This window comes from Mus pahari, chromosome 5 (genome assembly GCF_900095145.1).
Source record: "Mus pahari chromosome 5, PAHARI_EIJ_v1.1, whole genome shotgun sequence".
Taxonomy (NCBI): domain Eukaryota; kingdom Metazoa; phylum Chordata; class Mammalia; order Rodentia; family Muridae; genus Mus; species Mus pahari.
The window spans coordinates 60,710,804-60,730,523 of NC_034594.1; the positions used below are offsets into that span (position 1 = coordinate 60,710,804).

Sequence of the window (19,720 nt, forward strand, 5' to 3'; positions counted from 1 at the left end):
TGTAGCCTGTGCATTTGAAAGGATACACCCCATTCAGTGTGGTCTGCCGCACGAGATAGCATAAGAGCCCTGCAACAATGTACCCTACCAAGCCAGAAGTGACATTTGCATCCAAGGCTCTCCCAGGCAGGGACACCCTGGACCAGAATTGGCTCTCATTTTCTCCTCCGTTTCCGCAGATAAGGTTTAGCCTGAAAAGCAGTTCAACTCAGAGAATAGGATGAGCTTTCTCTTTCCCCTCAGCTGCCTCTTGCTCTTGGCATTTTGGAATGCCCGGACTGCCAGGACAGTAACTCGAGCCTCCAAATTAATCAAAACACACAGTGCCCAGTTCAAGCCCTGGCAGAGAAGCCTGGGAGCCAGGCAAGCTCTCCTCTGTTGACCCCAAGGCCACAACTTCCCCAGCCACCACCCCTTAGATGCTACAACGCTTCTGCTCCCAGGCAGGTGCCCTGGCGCTGGGGCGGTGCCTGACTGAGGGCGGCTTACCTGGGGAGCAACCCAGCAGAGAAGAAACAGCAGGGTAGCAGGCAGACCTGACAGGCGCTTCCAGATTATGGCTGGAGGGAATCCACCCGTGACCGTGTTCCTCTTCCCAGCCTGTCCAGCCGCAGGTCTGTATGCTGGCTGCGAGTTAAAGGCCGGCAGTCGAAGGGCAACCCCTAGAGCTGCCAGCAAACTTGGCCTCCCGAGTCGCAGACTCCCGCGCGCCTCCCGCTTAATCTGGGCAGGGCTGCTGGCCACTCCCCCGACCCTGTGCAGCCACCTCCCTACCGCACACCCCTAAATTCCTCACGCTGACCTGCACCCGCTAAGCACGGGGAGTCCCAGGATGTTAGGGACATCACATCTTTCACCCTGACCCCTGGAGCTGCGCCCACCTGCCTGCACTGCGGGCGCCCAACCCTTTCTCATTTCCTGGGCAAGATGCCCGGTTGAAGGGACAGTGCCTGGCGAGCTGGGAGGGAGAAGGGACGAGGGCGGGACCTCAGCCACTTCTCCCCTCCCTTAGAGTCACAATCAAAAGCTTGGGTGAGGACAAACAGACTGCAGAGGGTCGAGCCCTTACAAAACTCGCCCCAGTGGGCCAGCAAGGCCAGCGTCACTGCGGGGCTTCTCCGATCTGTGTCCCGCGGGGGACATGGAGGCCTGAGAGCCCTTGGATCCGGTAGGTCACAGAAAACACCGGGACTCAGGACCATCATGCACTCCAAGACTGCTCCAAGGTTCCTGGTGCTCCTGCTTCCTATCCTGCTGCTGATCCTGGCTGCCCCACCTGTGGCTAGCAAGGTGAGTGCCTGAATGGTTATGCAGACCCCACCGCGCAGCAGAGCTCTGCCTGTCTCCTGTGGGACAAGCCAGTCCCACTCACTGGGGTTCTGTCTTTGAGTCACTATCTGGAGGGTTGCTCAGCTGCGGGATCCTCCTGAATCCCGAGATGGGATGGCAGCACGGGATGGCAGCACACAACTCTGAGGAACAGGTGGAATGTGCTGCACTGGAAGAAGTGGAGAGCCAGCCAGTGGTCCAGGACCCCAGGAGTCCTGGATGGAGGAACAAAACTTACAGAGAACAGAAAACGGATACCAATAATTAGGTCATAGACAGACAGATGACGATAGGGATGGACCTAAGAGAACTGATGATAATAAATATAAGTGATATAAGATAGTTTCGATGATGATAAGCAGAAAGGCAGAAGTAAGAGGTATATAGATAATAAATGGATGGACAGATAGATGAGTTTTGTAGGAGAGAGAGAGAGAGAGAGAGAGAGAGAGAGAGAGAGAGAGAGAGAGAGAGAGAGAGAGAGAGGAAATAATGAAAATAATGGCCAGGGTTCTGGAGGTGTAATGTCAGGATGGTGAATGAAGTGCCCCAGCCTGGAAGGAAATGCCTCCTTGGAGCCTCAGCTCTGCTCCTTCCAGACATCACCTTGATGCTGACTTCACTGGGGTTCAGTGTTCCTTTGGACTCTCTAAACACAAAAGCCATCACGGTAAAAAAAAAAAAAATCAAGACACAGAACTTATATTAGGATGAATTAAGCAATTTCATGATGATTTTGGTTTTTATTTGGAATTTGGGTCACTCTGTGCTCATTTGAATCTACTCCATAATGCTTGTTTTTTTGCCACTAAAGATAAAAAATCTCCTTGAAGCTGCGAGGAGCCTAGAAGGGGCTGGCTAGGTTTCAGTTTGTGAGTCAGAAATTTAAGTTTTCAGATGCTTGATGCTGTTTGTTGACTTGGGCGTAGTCTTGGGTGTGGTGAGCTTTATTTCCAACGCTGATGAGCAGGTGTCTCAGTCTTTCAGGACTGAGGCTGTGACTGGAGATTAGTGGTCCCTTATTGTGTCACCAGGGAACACTTTAAGGACCTATGGCTACATATACTCTACTTGTTTCCGTTGCACTTACCTTTGAAGGGAGGCATTATAGGTGTCAGAGCTAGGCTAACACTCCTCTGGACTCCATCCCTCGAGATTTCCTATTTCCCACAAATCACTCAGACCCAGCCTTTTGTGGTGTTTCTTTCCAATTTCTATGCACTTAGATTCACAACTTTGAACCCACAGCAATATAGACTTGTATTTTTAGCAGAACTATTTTCAGATTAAATGTCTCCTTTGGCAACTTCCAGGCCTGTCTGCACCTGTGGTTGAGAGCTCCCTCTTTCTTCTCTTCACTTTGCTGCACAGCTTTCAACAAGGGGCTAAAGTTAATTGATCTGGTCACCCACCTTTCAGTCATGTGCAGGTGTCTTAGTGTCTTTGCCTTTATACTCCAAAAAAATTTTGCAAACTATATAAAGTGGCTCTAACAAGACCATATTTTTCAGGGTTAGTGAGATGGCTCAGTGTATGAAAACTAACAATATGAACTCAATTCCTAAATTGATTAAGAGAATCAGCTCCTGAAAGTTGTATCCTTTCCCTGCCTACATTCACACAATGCATGAATGAGTGAATGAATGAATAGGACTACCTGACCTAGGTGACTAAATACTGCTGGACAGGATGGCTACAACTCGTGCAAACTGGTGTGGATTCTCTAACAGCTTTAGCAGAAACCAGTAAGTCATGTTATACTAAGAACATTCCAGAACACACACACACACACACAAACACACACACACACATCATCATCATCATCATCATCATCATCATCATCATCATCATCATCATCTTTCTAGACTTGAAGAAAAGCAATGAGGTTGTGAAGGGACCTGGGACTCTCAGAAGAATCAAGGGGTGAGCTGGAGATGGTTCAACAATTAAGAACAGTTGTGGGTCTTGCACAGGATCTGGGTTTGAGTCCCAGAACCCATTTACAATCATCTGTAACTCAAGACCCAGGGACCCATTGTCTTCTGTTTTCCATGAGCACCAGCACAGACATGGTCACATGCCTACATGCAGAGAGAAGATTCACACATAAAATAAAAATAAATAAATCTCATTTTTAAAACGTGGTAGGTACCCTGTGACCCTAGAACCTCCAGTTAACATTATATGCAATCATGTTGCAATCATGCACTCTTGCATCTTGCTTGTAAAATTATTTCTGTTTTGAGTTTGGACAGGTCAAAACATTACAATTTAAGTTAATGACTATCAAAGTGACTCCATCTGCTCTGTCCCTATTGAAGCTTCAAGTGAGCCTTTCTTAAAAACATTCAGAATTATCATTCCCACTGCACCTTCTGAAGGAAATAGAACCGTATTACAAAACACAAAATGATCCATTTTACAGAGAAAAGATATCTCAAGTTAACTGGTACCTGCATGACATGTGCCAACACGGCTGAACCTACACACCAGCTGTGACCTTGAGCAAAGCAGGCAGTACTCTGAATCTCAATCTTTGTATCTCAGACCTGGGAGAGTTGACACCCCTCCAGTAGGCAGCAGGTAATGAGTGAGGTAGTAGGGGAGGGGACAATCTTCAGGCCCATCCAGCTGTTGACAATGTGACCTAATGTACCAGCATCCTTCTAGGACAGACATTAGAAATCTAGTTCTTAGTCATAAATGTCTTGTATTAATATTAGCAAGCAACTGAGTTCAATTTTACTCAAAGCAAAATAACAAGCAGGAAAAACAAACAAACAAGCAAATCACTTTTGGGTTAAACAACCTGCAAGTGAGAGATACATCCAGCGTTTGGGCTATCATGTGTCTAATCTCTGTGCTATGTTAGCTGAATGTCTCCAGCTGTACTTTAGCATTTCCCCAAACAGGAAGCTAGTGGCAGTGCTGACCCTGCATGCCCTCCTTGGCCAAGGTGGAAACTGCCTGGCCACACAGTTTGTCCCCAAGTACCCAGGGAGAAGGACTTTGCTGCTTGGCTGAGAAGCCAAGGGTCACCTAGCTGTTCACTGTACCTACGGGCTTACCACTGCCTTCTGCTCAGTTCACCCATATCAAACTGGCAAGAGCCTTCTGCTGTTACTCCAGGCAGTGGGTGGGGAATGGTGATGGGGCGAGCATGCCTGTCTCTGCTCCCTGGATAAAGTTTTACCAGCAAAGTTAGCATTCTCTTAAGTTCTGGGAAGAACAATTGTAAGATGCACATAGCACACAAAGATGCTTTCTCATCTGAATTTATTTTCAAAATCAAAACCTTCAATTGGACTAGTTAACATTTCAAACAAACAAAGCAGTAATGTAATGTAATAGCACAAATTTATTAATCCTTGAGACTAAGCAAATATTAATAAAACTTGGCTTGTTGTCTCTCAGACTCCCTGTATTTGGGGGAAAATACAGAATGTCATGGTACTTAAATTCTTAACTCTGTTCCAGCCCAGGAGGTCTGTGTATGCCATTCTCATGAAAGATTTTGTGTTTATGCTCCACACAAGTGGGAGAGGGGTGTTTGTGTGTATGTGTGTGTGTGTGTGTGTGTGTTATGGTTTTTCAAATATAATAGTTTCATATTACACACTTGCTTTTTTAAATCATTGACTAGTAGGCCACTGGATTTCATCCATATTGACATATTTTTGTAGAAGAACCCATTTCATAGCATTTTGGTAATATAAAGTAGGTTATTACAATGTAAGCCAGGCTGCACACTTTTATTTTACAAAGTTGCTGTGTGTGCCTCTCTGTGTGTAACATTGTGACAACTGGAATTGGAATTCCTGGGTGCATAAAGAAGAGTCTGTTTACATTATTGTTACAGTAATTGTTCAGTATTGTAACATTACTCTACAGTGAAGTTACATCATGTTTACTTTTTCCTTCATCAATGGCAAAGCTTGATGTGCTTGGATGTTAGTGAGTGAGACCTTGTTTTAACTAGTAAGCCGTCATCCCTGATTGCCTCTTTATACTTCCCCCATTGTGAACTGCCTGGACCACTTTCTACTCCTGAGTCTACTGCAAACTTGGCCTTTCTCTTACTAAAATATCTGAAGTGATATGTGAATTTGAATATCAAACATGATATTTAAATGTTTCAAGAAGGTGATTCTAATCTTTGGTTTACTTTTTCATTTAGTTATTGATGTCTTAATGTATCAATTAATGTACCACTTCATCCAAAATAACTTCAAACTTACCCACGTTTCTTTAACATTTTGTCTTCTGCTCCTTGTCAAAGAAATCCTTTCTTGGAATTATGAAAACATCACTTTATATTCCTCTATTTGAAAAAAAAAAGCCTCATAGTTTATTAGTCTTTATCCTGGAACAGTCTTCAATTTATGGTATATAGATTCATTTTCACCCATATAGATAACAAATTATCCCATATTCTTTTCAATGGTGCATTCTTTTTCTGCCTCCCAGTTACATCTGTAAACATGTAAGGTATGTCATCTCTCTGTTCAATCCGATTGATCCTTCCTTTGTGTGGTTCTGTTTTGTGTTATTCTCTATGGCAATGCACACTCTTTCTGGCTGCTTTCTTTGTTTTCATACTACATCTTCTAGAGCAAGTCAGAGACAGAACAGTCATGCTTGCTGTCATTATTTTCTTTAAAATTGTCATTGCCATTTTGCTATGTCCCTCTGGCTGAGGTCTGGCATCCACTTATCAAAGTGTTACCAAAAATCCCTGTTGGATGCTGCATTGCATGTAATTGCATGTATGGGTTATGCTGCTGCATAAACATGTGCCTGTCTCATAGAAATGCTACTGATACTGATTACTGATCTTGAAACTTTAATGTGGGTCTAGAAACTTTCTTTAATTCTCTTAGTATTTCTTTCTTTCTTTCTTTCTTTCTTTCTTTCTTTCTTTTTTTTTTTTGTTTTTTTGGTTTTTTTTTTTGTTTGTTTGTTTTTTTGGTTTTTTTTGGTTTTTCGAGACAGGGTTTCTCTGTATTGCCCTGGCTGTCCTGGAACTCACTTTGTAGACCAGGCTGGCCTTGAACTCAGAAATCTGCCTGCCTCTGCCTCCCAAGTGCTGGGATCAAAGGTGTGCGCCACCATGCCCAGCTCTCTTAATATTTCTAATAGCTTATGCGTTTAGATTTCACATATAGCTAATCTTATTATCAGTGAATAATAACTTTATTTTATCTAATCTTTATATATTTTGTCTCCCCCTCTCTCTTTCTCGTTTGTGTGTGTGTGTGTGTGTGTGTGTGTGTGTGTGTGTGTGTGTGTGTATTTATAGGGGGAAGGGCTCCTTCACATATGTATGGAGACCAGAGATCAACATTTGGGTGCCTTCTTCAATCTCTCTCCTCCTTAGTACTGAGACAGACTCTCTCACTGATCTTGAAACTAGCTAAATAGGATGGTTAGCAAACCCCAGGAATGGTCCTGTTTTGGCTTCCTCGGTGCTGGAATTGTATTGGTGTGTGCCTCACTTTTATGTGGTTGCTATTGAGTGAACTCCAGTTCTCATGCACTCTACTGACTGAGCCATCTTCTCAGCCCCTCTTTTTCCTTTTAATACTGCGCTAATTATAATTAGCACTTTGATCTTGTCTCATTACTCACATTAAAGAGAATGATTCTAACATTACATTAACGCTGTATCTGCTGTATAGTTTGTACTGTCTGTCAAAGAGTTTCATTCTCTCATGAATCTTATGGTTTCTATTTTATTAAATAAATCTATATTCATGCTATCACTGGTTTCGTATATATTTTAAGAAAACCGTAGTCTTTAGTTAGGCAATATAGTAAGTCAATATGTTTTGAATGTCGAACCATCCCTGAATTACTGTAGGATGAACTCTTAATTGGTCACAGTGTCTTTTCTTAAAACACACTCATTATTGAAGATGACACGGGAGAGCACACTAACAAATGTAGAGTGTGGCCAGCCACCAGTTGAACACCTCGGTAAAGGCCATACTGGTCATGGGACAGAGCAGTACCAGGACCAAAAAGTCACTCCTCCAATTCTCTGCCATAAAGACACTAAAATCTGGGTCCAAGACATCACTTCTTCCCTTTTCTTAGTGCTTATCATCCAAGTGCGTATCCGAGTCCACACCAGCCTTTGCCTGAGCTGAAACTTCTGTGTCACAAGATATTATGCTTCTTTGGCTTGGCTTGTTTCCCTCTGACTTCCCATTGTGACGGATCTCTTGGTGGCTTGGAATGGGATTTCACTTTCATCACTGGATAGTGTTCTGAGGTTTGAATAAAAGCAGCATCTCTCTCTGGGATTGGCTTCCGAATTGAAGCCATTACATGTGATGCTATCGCATACATCTTTATTTATGAGGTTCTGAAATATTTTGTGAGTTTTTGTTTCCTAATATTTATTTTTATGTTCCTGGTGCTACTATACACAATATATTTTAAACTTTTAGATAATCTGACGACTAAGAACATACTAAAACCCAGTTGAATTTGGTATTTTGATAGTGAGCAAGCAATTTGAAAAGTACAAATGGATTTAATGGAAAAAAACTTTCTGCCTTAATTGCATGGCAAAAATTAATTAATACCATTTTAATATCACTAATCTCAAAACCTTTAAAATATTTATTGTGATAGCCTTGCTGTGTGGATTATCAAAATGTTATTTCTTAAATCTCAAATACATTAAGTTTTACCTGTTTATATTTTTGTTCATAAATTTTAGTGCCAGTTATAGACTGATTTTTAAAATTTTTTGTGAAGGTCAGTTTTTGATCATGCCACTATATTATAATATATGAGACAGGATTTCGCTATGTAGCCCAGGCTGGTCTATTGTAGCCCAGGCTGGTCTACTGTAGCCCTGGCTGGTCTATAGCTCAGAATCTTGCTGCCTCCTCATCTCAAGTGCCCAGACTACATATTCAACACCACCACTCTCAGATCCCTGCTTTCATATTTTCTCCCCTTCTTTTCTCTAAATTCAACATTCACATCAGTCATCTGCTTGGCCTTACTGGGTTTCCTCCTCATTCTCTTACTTTTTAAAACTGATTACACTCTACTTACTTATCTATTTATCTATTCATTTACTTATTTGTGTATCTGTTCACACAAGTCATGGCATGCCTGTGGAAATCAGAGGACAGACTGTGGGACCCACTTCTCCCCTTCAGCTGGTAGGATCCAGAGACTTGAGTCACTAGGCTTAGCGGCCGGTGCCATGCTCACTGAGTCATCTCACTAGCCCTGACTTCTTAAGTGAAACACGTTGCTCTGAAAATCAAATCTTCTTGGCCTCCCTGAGTCAAAATCTTTATCTTCAGCCTCTCAACTTCCAGTCACCTCCAGCATTACACAGGCCTGTTCTGATGGCTTCCCGTGACTTTGTTTACTGTTTCACGATTGAACCTCAAAGTTAAGGGCTTCCATGTCTATGGAGCCAATCTTTCTCCAGTGGGCAATGGGAGATATGAAATAAATCCTCTTCTACCCACATAGACCTTCTGTATAGTCCAGTGAGAATCACTCTCATTCATACATATGCTGTCTCACATGATACTTCTGGAGGGACCAAAGCCAAGCTACTTCTTCTATTTTAATCTCCTTGTTCCCCACACTGAACTCTGAAACTTCCTCACATTCACCCTCCAGTTCTCTAATTCTCTCTTCAGCTGTTTATAACTTTCAGAGGATTTTCCTCGACTGTAATTTCTCTGTAGTGATCATGAACTCAATGTATGGCATGCCCATTAAAACCCAGCTCTAGTGATTCCTACCTTTAGTTTTTGCCTTAGCAGCTCATCTTAAAATGAAGGCAATGGGTTTGAGCCTTGAGACTTTATGGAGCCTGGTTGATTTAACACTCATGCTTTCCTTTGCATGTTGGTGACCATCCTTCATGCGTTGACTGTGACTACTGATATTCACCATACCTTACTTTCAGGGCCTACTTGAGTCTCTATGCTCTACATGTTTTTCATTCTAATGTATCTATCTGTCTTTACCATAGAGCCTTTTGCTGCATCTTAAGCATTTTCACAAGTCTCTGTAGCACCATCCTGATTCTTGGTCTTTATCTCAAGGTCCCAAGTCTTCTGTTTGCTGACTATTTCAGGAGGAGACAGTGTGAGAGAGAGCAAAGGGGGCAGGGAGTGTCTTTTCTCATCACTCAGCCTGTCTCAGCCAGTTAGAGCCACAGAACAAAGTAGTACTGGAGCTTCCTAGGCATCTCTCAAGTCAGATGTCTATGTCCCCCTCAAAGCAATATACTAAAACCTTTCCCCAGGGTGACAGTATTGGAGCATGGGGCCTTTGAGAAGAGATTTACTTATGAGGGGAAAAGCTCATGAATATGATTAGTGTCCTTTTAAAATGGAGGCCTGCCTGCTTTCCACTGTATAAGACAGTATGGAGATGCCTTTGTCAAAGCAGAGAGCAAGGTGTCCCCAGACACTGAATCCATTGCCATCTTCATGGTGAACTTCTCAGTCTCCAGACTGTGAGTCATAAATTTTTATTACTTACAAATTACCAAGACCAAAGTATTTTATTCGATCAGTCCAAATAAACTAAGAAGGAAACAAACAAGTTTCTTCTCATGTTCCCAGGGTCACCTTCCTCCAGCTCCTCCTGCTGTTGCTTTTTCCAAATATAGCAGGTTTTTGTTTGGTGAGACAGAGGTCAAGATCAACACAGCACAGCCGCCCACTCTCTGCTCATACCAAGCCAAGGGTCTTTCTCCTTGAGGACTTTTCTGAGGATAAGCAGTTGGTTGGTTTTGAGTAGGATCCTGGGAAAAGCAGTGAATTGAATGGAGTTTATCTTCGTACTTCTCCTATCGTGTTGGCTGTATTTACCAGTGTGCAATATGGACTTCCTGATGTTAAATGTGAGGTTGGCTTTGCTCAATATTGCAGCTGACGAAGGGCCCAGAAGCTTTAACCAGTGTATTCTTCCAACTGCAGGGTTGTCTAGCTGGAGAACGCCCTGCATTCTTGCATCCCTCTGGAGCTGACCATACTTGCACTGTGGCATTCAGCCAAAAGAGCAGCCATCCATCATGGAGTAAAAGACTTCCCAAGCCCTGTGAAAACACACAGTGTGGAGAGGAGTTTTGTTCCACAAGGTTTATATGAGGCTTCTGCCTAAACTCTTAATCATAACATACCTTCTCCATAGCTCATTTACCTCAGCTCCATTTTCAGTTTAAGGAGAAACGAAGATGATACCATTTTAACAGAACAGCCATCTTCCTGGGTGGCCCTTTCACAGTGGCCCTGAATTTCTTCTTAAGCACTCAGAGGGTCTCGATCTCTAAAAGCCACAATGGCCTAAAGACTATAGAGAGATTTTAAGACAAATGCAGGTGAACTCCTGGTGCCATGTTCAGTGAATAAGTACCCTGGGCACACATGGAACTCACCTAAGAGGTACCTCTGGTGACCACCTGTTTGTCTGTCCTACACAAACCTATACATACCTATAAAGAATAGGAAGCCTAGCATGAGAAAGGAATAGGCTGGAGGGAAAAGTCACATTTACAATATTTTTATGTTTTGTAGAATTCATCTGTTTCTGTATGTCTTTGTCACCATGGGATGTTTTGACAAAATACTTTAAATAGATATTTATTTCCCATAATTCTCAGAGATCATTAAGTCCCAGATCTGGGTACGCAATGGCTAAACCACTCTTGGTTTGCAGACTTCCAACTTCTTGTGTCCTTATGTAGATAGAGCTGTCTGTTGTCATCTTGCCAGGTTAAAATTTCCATCACAGGATTTTGCTCTCATGGTTCAATCACTACCGCATTAAGGGGCATGGCTCTAATGCATAGATTTGGGAGGGCAGGTATAAAGATTCGCCATTAATACCTTGTACCTTGTCTGAAGGTTTGTGAATCAAGTGTGCCCTGACCTTTGACCAAGCACTCGACGTAGATGAAAAGCTGTCAATGATGCTTAGAAGGCGGTGAACCTTCTGCAGCGATCATAGTGTATAACCTTAGCTTTAAACAATTTTTATAACAAAAATTCTCAGAGTTACTCATCCTTAGTAGCTGGGAACTATCTATAACAAGAGGCTCTGTGTTTCAGAAAATAGTTTGCTGACCTTAGCACACAGCATCCAACAAGCCTGAATTTCCTGTGATGAAGTATGTATAGATTTGTTAAGGCAGGCTTTTACTCTGTGTTCTGCATTCATCTCGGTGTAATCATGGTCAATCTTTCCTTCTTCCCAGAGTTTCCCCCTTTGCATCTGCTAATTAAGGTTCTGGCTTCAGGTGTTTGTTCTGGCTAAGACTGAACTAGGTTACATTACTTGGTAAGTTTCCACTTCACACAGAATGAGAACTTCAGTGGCATAAACAGCTGTGTGTCTGTCATACAACAGGAATATGATGTGAGCCATTTCCTATGAGCCATGTAAAACCATGCTGCAATTTTCTAAGTTTTATTTAAATATCCAAGGCAACTTGTAAGTTAGCTTGAACATATATCTCAATGCATGCATATTATGTATATATATAATTTCTATAAAAACATCAATAAGATATTTTACAGTGTTCTTTTTTAGGTCATGACTTCAAACACTGTGAGTAGGACATATTAATTGGGACAAGACACATTTGTATGTATAGCCACTGACCTGGGGAGTGACTTCTGTATACATTTTCTACTGGATTAGATAGGGCTCAGTCCATACAGTCATATCCATGGGAAGAATAGTTTGATTGTTTTTTATATATATATATAAAAAGTCATTGTCAAAGTTATAAATCAAGTTTCTATCATTAATACCATTACTGTAAGACTGTGTATTAAGTTCTCCCATGATTTCTGGGTAACAAACCATATTCAACCCCTAACTTGGTGGGGTAAGTTGTGCATGACTGATTATGGATAAGATTAATGTTTACACATAACAATCTAGCTTTCTAAAAACACAGACAATGAAGAGCACTTAGATGGCAGACGCAACAACTCTTGAACCACCTGTGACTAGCAGAGTGGCTTTCGAAGGAGTCACACACACAGTGCCCTTCCTTTGTCTAGCTGACATACCACTCACTGCCTACGCCTCTTCAGCCTCATTGGGAAGGATCTGAATTTGCTGAACATGGCACCAAAGCAGAGAGGATGAAAGGCCATTAGAGAGGTGTGAGGGAGTAAAAGGTGTCTTAGAAGCAGAGGAATGAAGGAGTTCTCTAGATCAGCATAGCTTTGCCCATTCCAGTTCTCTGAATCAAACAATAGCCACTGCTCACCGAGAAAAGAAGTTTAAAAGCTCAGCTCTATGCATTTAATATCAGACTAAGGAAAGTATTTCCACTGGGACTGGAGAAATGGTCCAGCAGTTATGAACACTGAATGCTCTTCCAGAGGACCTGGGTTTAATTCCCAGCACCCACATGATGGCTTACAAACATCTGTAACTCCAACTCTAAGGCATCTGATTCCAGCTTCTGTGGAGACTAGGCACACATGAGGTGCAGAGATGTGTAAGTGGGCAAAACACTGATACACATAAAATAAAAATAAAGAGTATTTCCATATGTCATAATAGATATTGTATATGATATAGATATTGTATATGATATATATGCATACATACACATATATGGGGTGTGGTTAAAGTTTTTTCAGTACTTTTTTTGTTGCAAGGTAGAATTAGATTTAAAATGTGTAGTCTTTGGAGTTACTTAAAATATAAGATTGGGGGATATAGTTCAATCATAAATCTCTTTCTTACTATGCTTAAAGCCCTTGGTGCAATACTAGAACTAGAACAAACAAACGAATGAATGATAACTTGTAGTTATAGAAATGCTTCATCATCGTGGTAGCAGACTGGAAAGTGTGCTGGCTAGTTTAATGTTAACTTGACACAAGCTAGAACTACGGGAGAGGAGGAATCATTGATAAAGAATACACTTGCATAACATCTAGCTGTAGACAAGCCTGGAGGGCATTTTTTCTAATTAGTGATAATGAGGGAGAACCTAGCCCACTATGGGTGGGGCCACCTTGGTGGCTGATGATCCTGGGTTCCCCACAAAGCAGGCTGAGGAAATCATAAGGAGCAAGTCTGTGAGCAGCATCCCTCCATGGCCTCTGCATCAGCTCCTGCCTCCAGCTTCCTGCCCTGTGTGAGCTGCTGTGCTGACTTCTTTCAGTGATGGCGTGTGATGGATGTGAACGTATAGGCCAACCAAACCCATCCTTCTCCAATGTGTTTTGGTCATGGTATTTCATCATAGAAATAGTAACCCTAACTAGGACAGGGAGTAAGTCAGAAAGTTTCCAGTTTTAGCCATTAAGATCTACATTTCTTAATTAGATTGTCTCTCCAAATTGGACTATCAGACAACCTACTCCACTGTTTAAAACTGAGTTCAAGTGTGTTTAGAAGCACTGGGGAGATTTGTCGCAATATAGACAAAACAGTCAGGTCACTGGAATTTTTTTTTCCCATCATGATATTTTTGTTGTTATGTGAACTTCTCAAGGAAAAGGTTCTGTAAGTAGGAAGTTGAAAAGTCTGTAATCTTCACCCTTTGGATCAAATGACAAAGTTTTCATGGGGAGTCAAAGTAACAAGGCAAGATGTTTATTATCTTTGTTTGACCAGGGGATCGTTCTATGCTGTGTGTTTATGTATAATATTGAGAAAGTCGAAGAGTTTGCATATTGGATTTCAAAGTAAGTTGGATGTGCTTAAAAAGTAAAAACAAAATCCACTGTAATCATAGTTTCTGAAGAAGACTTTGCTATTGGTTTTGTTTCTTCCTTTCTAGACCTTTTCTTTGCCTACTTTTTCATCCAACAGTCAACTTACATATTTTTTGTGTTGTCGGCTATTATGAAAACACTTTTCAAATTTCTACAGAAAATTTCATTGTAGACTGATGTCATGTATTACTGAAGACAGCTATCCCACTGAGCATACTGTATATTTCCAGTTATTTAGAAGTAAGAGGAATGGATACAGAAGATGTGGTACATTTACACAATGGAGTACTACTCAGCTATTAAAAACAATGAATTCATGAAATTCTTGGGCAAACAGATGGATCTGGAGGATATCATCCTGAGTGAGGTAACCCAATCACAAAAGAAGTCACTAGATATGCACTCACTGTTAAGTGGATATTAGCCCAGAAACTTAGCATACTCAGGATACAATTTGCAAAACACAAGAAAATCAAGAAGAAAGAAGTCCAACGTGTGGATACTTCATTCCTCCTTATAATAGGGAACAAAATAGCCATGGAAGGAGTTACAGAGACAAAGTTTGGAGCTAAGACAAAAGGATGGACAANCCAGAGACTACCCCACCTGGGGATCCATCCCATAATCAGTCACTAAACGCAGACACTATTGCATATGCCAGCAAGATTTCGCTGACAGGACCCTGATATAGCTGTCGCGTGTGATGCTATGCCAGTGCCTGGCAAATTCAGAAGTGGATGCTCACAGTCATCTATTGGACAGAGCACAAGCCCCCCTCCCTCCCCCAATGGAGGAGCTAGAAAAAGTACCCAAGGAGCTGAAGGGGTCTGCAACCCTATAGGTGGAACAACAATATGAACTAACCAGTACCCCCAGAGTTGTTGTCTCTAGCTGCACATGTAGCAAAAGATGGCCTAGTTGGCTAGCATTGGGAAGAGCGGCCCCTTGGACTTGCAAACTTTATATGCCCCAGTACAGGGGAATGCCAGAGCCAAGAAGTGGGAGTGGGTGGGTAGGGGAGCAGGGCAGGGGGAGGGTATAGGGGACTTTCAGGATAGCATTTGAAATGTAAATGAAGAAAATATCTAATAAAAATTGAAAATAAAAAAGAAGGGCTAAAGAAATAGCTTAATCTGCGAAGCACTCACTATGCAAGCCTCAAAACACAAGCTCCAGCCATGTGAACTACCTAAGAAGCCAGGTATGGACTCATGTATTTACAATCCCAGCATGAGGAAGGCAGAGAAATATAGATTCCTGGAGCTTGCATGCCAACCACCCTAGCCTAGTAGGTAAACTACAGATCAATGGAAAGGCCATGTGTAACAAACCAAGGTAAATGGTACTTGAGGAACCTGGTACAGGGTTCACTTCTGGCCCCCAAATTGCATGCACATCTACACACACGCACGCACACACACACACACACACACACACACACACACACACACACACACACGGTGGGAAGAATGCTAAATTAGAAATGAAGATAAACCTTTACAAAAGTTATCTGTTAATGATAATGATCATTTAATAAAGTAGATACCTAATACCATATCTCGCATTTCTGATAGCCAGATAGCAAAGTAATATCATTTCCAATTCATAGATAAAAATCTGATCCAAGAGCATTCTCGGTTAATAGAGGAAGTGTGTAGTGGGGATATCTGGGGAATCTTTCTAGATAACCAAAAAGGAGCATCGGATTCTACTCTATTGCGTAAATAGCTACAGGATGTTTGAGGTAAAATGGAAATTTAAAATGCTTTGTTGTCGAAGTAAATTATTCCTGACACCGTCTCCTCCTTTTAATCGAAATCAGCCTCCAAATCCTTTTATTTGCTGAAATATGCTTTCTCTCTGCAGTGTAGAGATGGTTTAACCTGTTTCCACGCCGCTGTCCCACACGCCTCCTTGAAGACAGGTGTCATGCTTTACGTGTCCTGGCAATCCTGGTTCTTAGCTTCCCGGCTGGGATCCCTAGGCATCCCTAGGCTTCAATGGGCTGTTGTGGAACTGGGCCACTATTCAACCAAACGCTAAAACCAAGATATCCACAAAGAACAGCCAGTTCTTCAAATCCTTTGGCATTTAGGAGAAGAACTATGTCAGATGAACAAGACATTTATTATTTCAACAATTTGAATACTTCCTCATATCTTTACTGTGTGTTAGGCAGACTGCTATGTGCTGGGAACAAAGATAGAGTTTTAAAATGTTTCCCCCTCATCCTCCGGGAGTGTGTGCCTAAGTGACAGGCCTGGATAAGCACCTAGACAATAAATGATCCTTTCCTTGAGAGGGTAAATATGGAAAAGTACAGTTTGTTTTGAAATTAGGAGAAAGAATCAAGATCCGTGAACGTCGAACTCTGTGGAAGAGCAGCAGCCTGTTGAGTGCAGGAGCCAAAAGTAGGAAGATTTCACTGACTTAAAAACTACAGTTTCTCTTCAGAGTTAGGTACGTGGGTAGCAGTGAGTTTGGAGAGCAGTAAGAAGGATCCCTGGACAGCACTTGCACGTCCTCCCCAAAGTTTGTGCTCCAGCTCCAACTCTTGCTGGTAGCTTATACACCTGTGGGCTGGATCCTCTTTATTTGGCCACCCCAAGAAAACACAGATTGCCCAATTCCTCCCAAACCTTTAATACTAGGGCTGTGTCATGTCTGAAATCTCATGAAAGAAAGGGCTCATGAAGGTTCCCACTCACAGAAGGACTGCACACATGTTCCAGGCAGCTGCTCTGAAATAGTTGGTGGAGACCAGCTTGTGGATTTCTTCAATACGGCATGTACCTGGGGTTGAGCCCACAGGCTATTTTCCACTCACTGTGGCCTACTCAGGCCTCTCTGAGACAGAACACAGACAGCATGTGACCCAAAGTTGCTTCATCCCCAGACCTGCAGAGGCAGTCATGCAGGTAGAAGCATCCGAGGCACTGTGACCTATAAGGCAGGGAGCATCCAGCCTTGGGAAGAGTCCTTCATAGGGCACCAGGAGAGGACGACTGTTCTGATGGCTTTGGGCAAGTCACTCAAATTCCAAGGCTCTCTCTCCATTTCCCCAGTCATAAAATGTGGCAGATAAAAATTTGCTCCCCCTTATCTACAGAAACACTGCAGCTAAGCGCACTCGGTGCCCAGTCAAGCATTCCACAGATGCCAGGTATTGCCAAGACAAGAAAGCTTCAACAAGGCAGCGAAGCAGCCGTCTGTCTTAATGCCCTTCTCAAGTGCCTGAAATGCCCCTGTTGTCTTGTGACCAGGACTTCCTGGAATGTATTAAGGAGTTTCTTACTTTCAAAAATATTATCCAGTGCATTCTTTGCTGCTGGTATTTTCTAATAACTTTATTGGAAACTGTCAGCAGAAACAACATCCTCCCTGAGTACTGTCCCATTAAGAGTGAAAAGTTTATTGCCTCTACACCATCCCATACAAACAATGTTGCTAAAGCCCCACCAGTGATAGTGATGTCATCACTTTCATGGGTTCTCAACTACTTCAACTAACATACCTGTTGATTACAGAGCTAGTCCTGACTGATGGCTAGTGTTGATAATTTGGAGGCCTAGAAGAAGGCCTAGTGGGTAAGAGCACTAGCTATGCAAACACAAGGACCCGAGTTCAAATCCCCAGCAGAGGCAAGCATGCCCACACATAGCTGAAATCTCAGCATGTGACCTGGACATGGGTGAGTGACAGAGAATGACAAATTTCTAGGACAGCCAGCCTAGCTGAAAATCACGGAGAACTCTGCCCCAAGGGAGTAAGTAATAAAGCAGGACCCCAGCACCCTCCTCTAGCCTCCTTACCCCTTCACATGGGCATGGACACCCCAACCCACACATAGCTATCAGGTACACACTTACACACAGCTAGCTATAGCATGCACACACACACACACACACACACATACACACACACACAAACAGAAACCAATCACACACATACGCATCACATACACTACGATACACATCATACATACACACATCTCATGTCACACATCCACACATTTGACCCACAAACACATAGCTATCATACACAGCTATCATACATCACACACATATACACCACAGCCACACAGCAGTCACACACATCACACTTACATGTCATACACACAAAGCACATATCCTCACACATACCCCTTACACATTCCTCTCTCTCTCTCTCTCTCTCTCTCTCTCTCTCTCTCTCTCTCTCTCTCTCACACACACACACACACACACACACACACACGCACACACACAGACACGCACACATCACACAAATTAGAGCACATGACATATGGCACTTAGTATCTTGATTTTTTTTTTTTTTGTAGTGACGAGACTAGCAAATCAAGCAAGCCTTACCTTTGTTGTGAGTTATACTGTATTATGAACATTCTCAACATTAAATATTTCTTAAAAAGAAATGTATCACGTTCTGCCATGTTTATACACTAGTACAGCTCAGTCAGTATTAACAGTGAGACCAATGGTAACTTTTCTTGCTTCCTGACTGCTTTTTGCAATAGATTCATATAATGAAAACCATTACGTGTAACTAGCATAAAACCGTTTGTGTAACAAGTTATATTTGTAAAATAATAAACTTTTAGTGGGGCTAAGTAAAAATAAAATGGAATGACTGAAAGTCCTATCTTGTAACTACACCAATAACTAATATTATGCATATACATAGTTAATATTCTTTTTATATTTACTGAAAAATATGATTGGCTAGGAACTGACAGAGGAAACTTCTTTTTAAATTCCCAAAATAAACATAGTGAGACTCAGCAAGTAGAAATAATCCCCAGTGGCCGATCTGTCCAATATCACTTCTGGAATGATCTGCCTATTCTTTTTTTTTTTTTTTAAACTTGTCTCAGTTCTGACCCAAAATAAGCCAAGGAAGTATCTTGAATGGTGCCAGTATTTTCTTAGAACACGGTTTCAAGATGAAACACAAATCTAAAGGCCACAGAAAGACATGGACTCTATTGACTATGCCCTTTGCGATGATCAGGAGTTAACCAAATATAGTAAGAAAGGACACTTCAGTCAGCCCACTATTGCAAGTATCCCTGCCCAGCTGTGACAGCTGTGAATTGGGATTGAGTTAGGCTCAAACCCAGCATCACGGCAGAATGATGATGTAGGTTCTAAATCCTTCCAACAGTTAGAAGAGAGTTCTCAGTGTTTCACTAAGCAATTTTCTCTTTTCTTACCACTTCCCTCCTATCCCATTGTGTTTGTTGTGTTAGCAGCGGTTTGTATCGAGACAGATCAAGCCAGACCATCACAGTCCCATGAGAAGAGGTTTATTGGAGCAAGTGAGGAAGAGGAGGGAAAAGAGAGGGATGGGGGGGGGGTCCTCTACCTTTTATTTGGGCCTTGATGTAATCATTGGAACCACTGAGAAACACAAGTGAGGCGGGTGCCTGGAGTGTGCAGTTACCATGGCAACAGACGCAAGAGGATCCTTGTCCCCTAAGGGTGATGTCATCACTGGATTCAGAGGCTGATCTTAATGCCAACAGTGTTCCCTTCCCCTACCTTTATGATTAGGGACACTGAGTCTCACACTTTTCTCTACATTTCTTTTTAAAAACTTTTTTATTAGATATTTTCTTTATTTACATTTTAAATGCTATCCCGAAAGTTCCCTAT

General features: G+C 42.2%; 2 protein-coding genes across 3 annotated transcripts in view; one reads left to right on the forward strand and one right to left on the reverse strand.

The window, feature by feature from the left end:
* Positions 1-893, reverse strand: part of LOC110321617 (collagen alpha-4(IV) chain) — a 121,830-nt gene extending 120,937 nt beyond the window's left edge. Inside the window, exon 1 of the mRNA XM_029538683.1 lies at positions 490-893. The gene's annotated coding sequence lies outside the window, so the exon portion shown is untranslated. The remainder of the gene's footprint in view (positions 1-489) is intronic.
* Positions 825-19,720, forward strand: part of Col4a3 (collagen type IV alpha 3 chain) — a 138,767-nt gene continuing 119,871 nt past the window's right edge. Inside the window, exon 1 of one of the 2 annotated variants that reach the window (XR_003843853.1) lies at positions 825-1,290. Coding sequence is in view for 1 of the 2 variants with exons in the window: in XM_021197823.2 (XP_021053482.1) it covers positions 1,204-1,290 (87 nt within the window). In the remaining variant the exon portion in view is untranslated. The remainder of the gene's footprint in view (positions 1,291-19,720) is intronic. The other variant, XM_021197823.2, reaches the window with a different exon arrangement.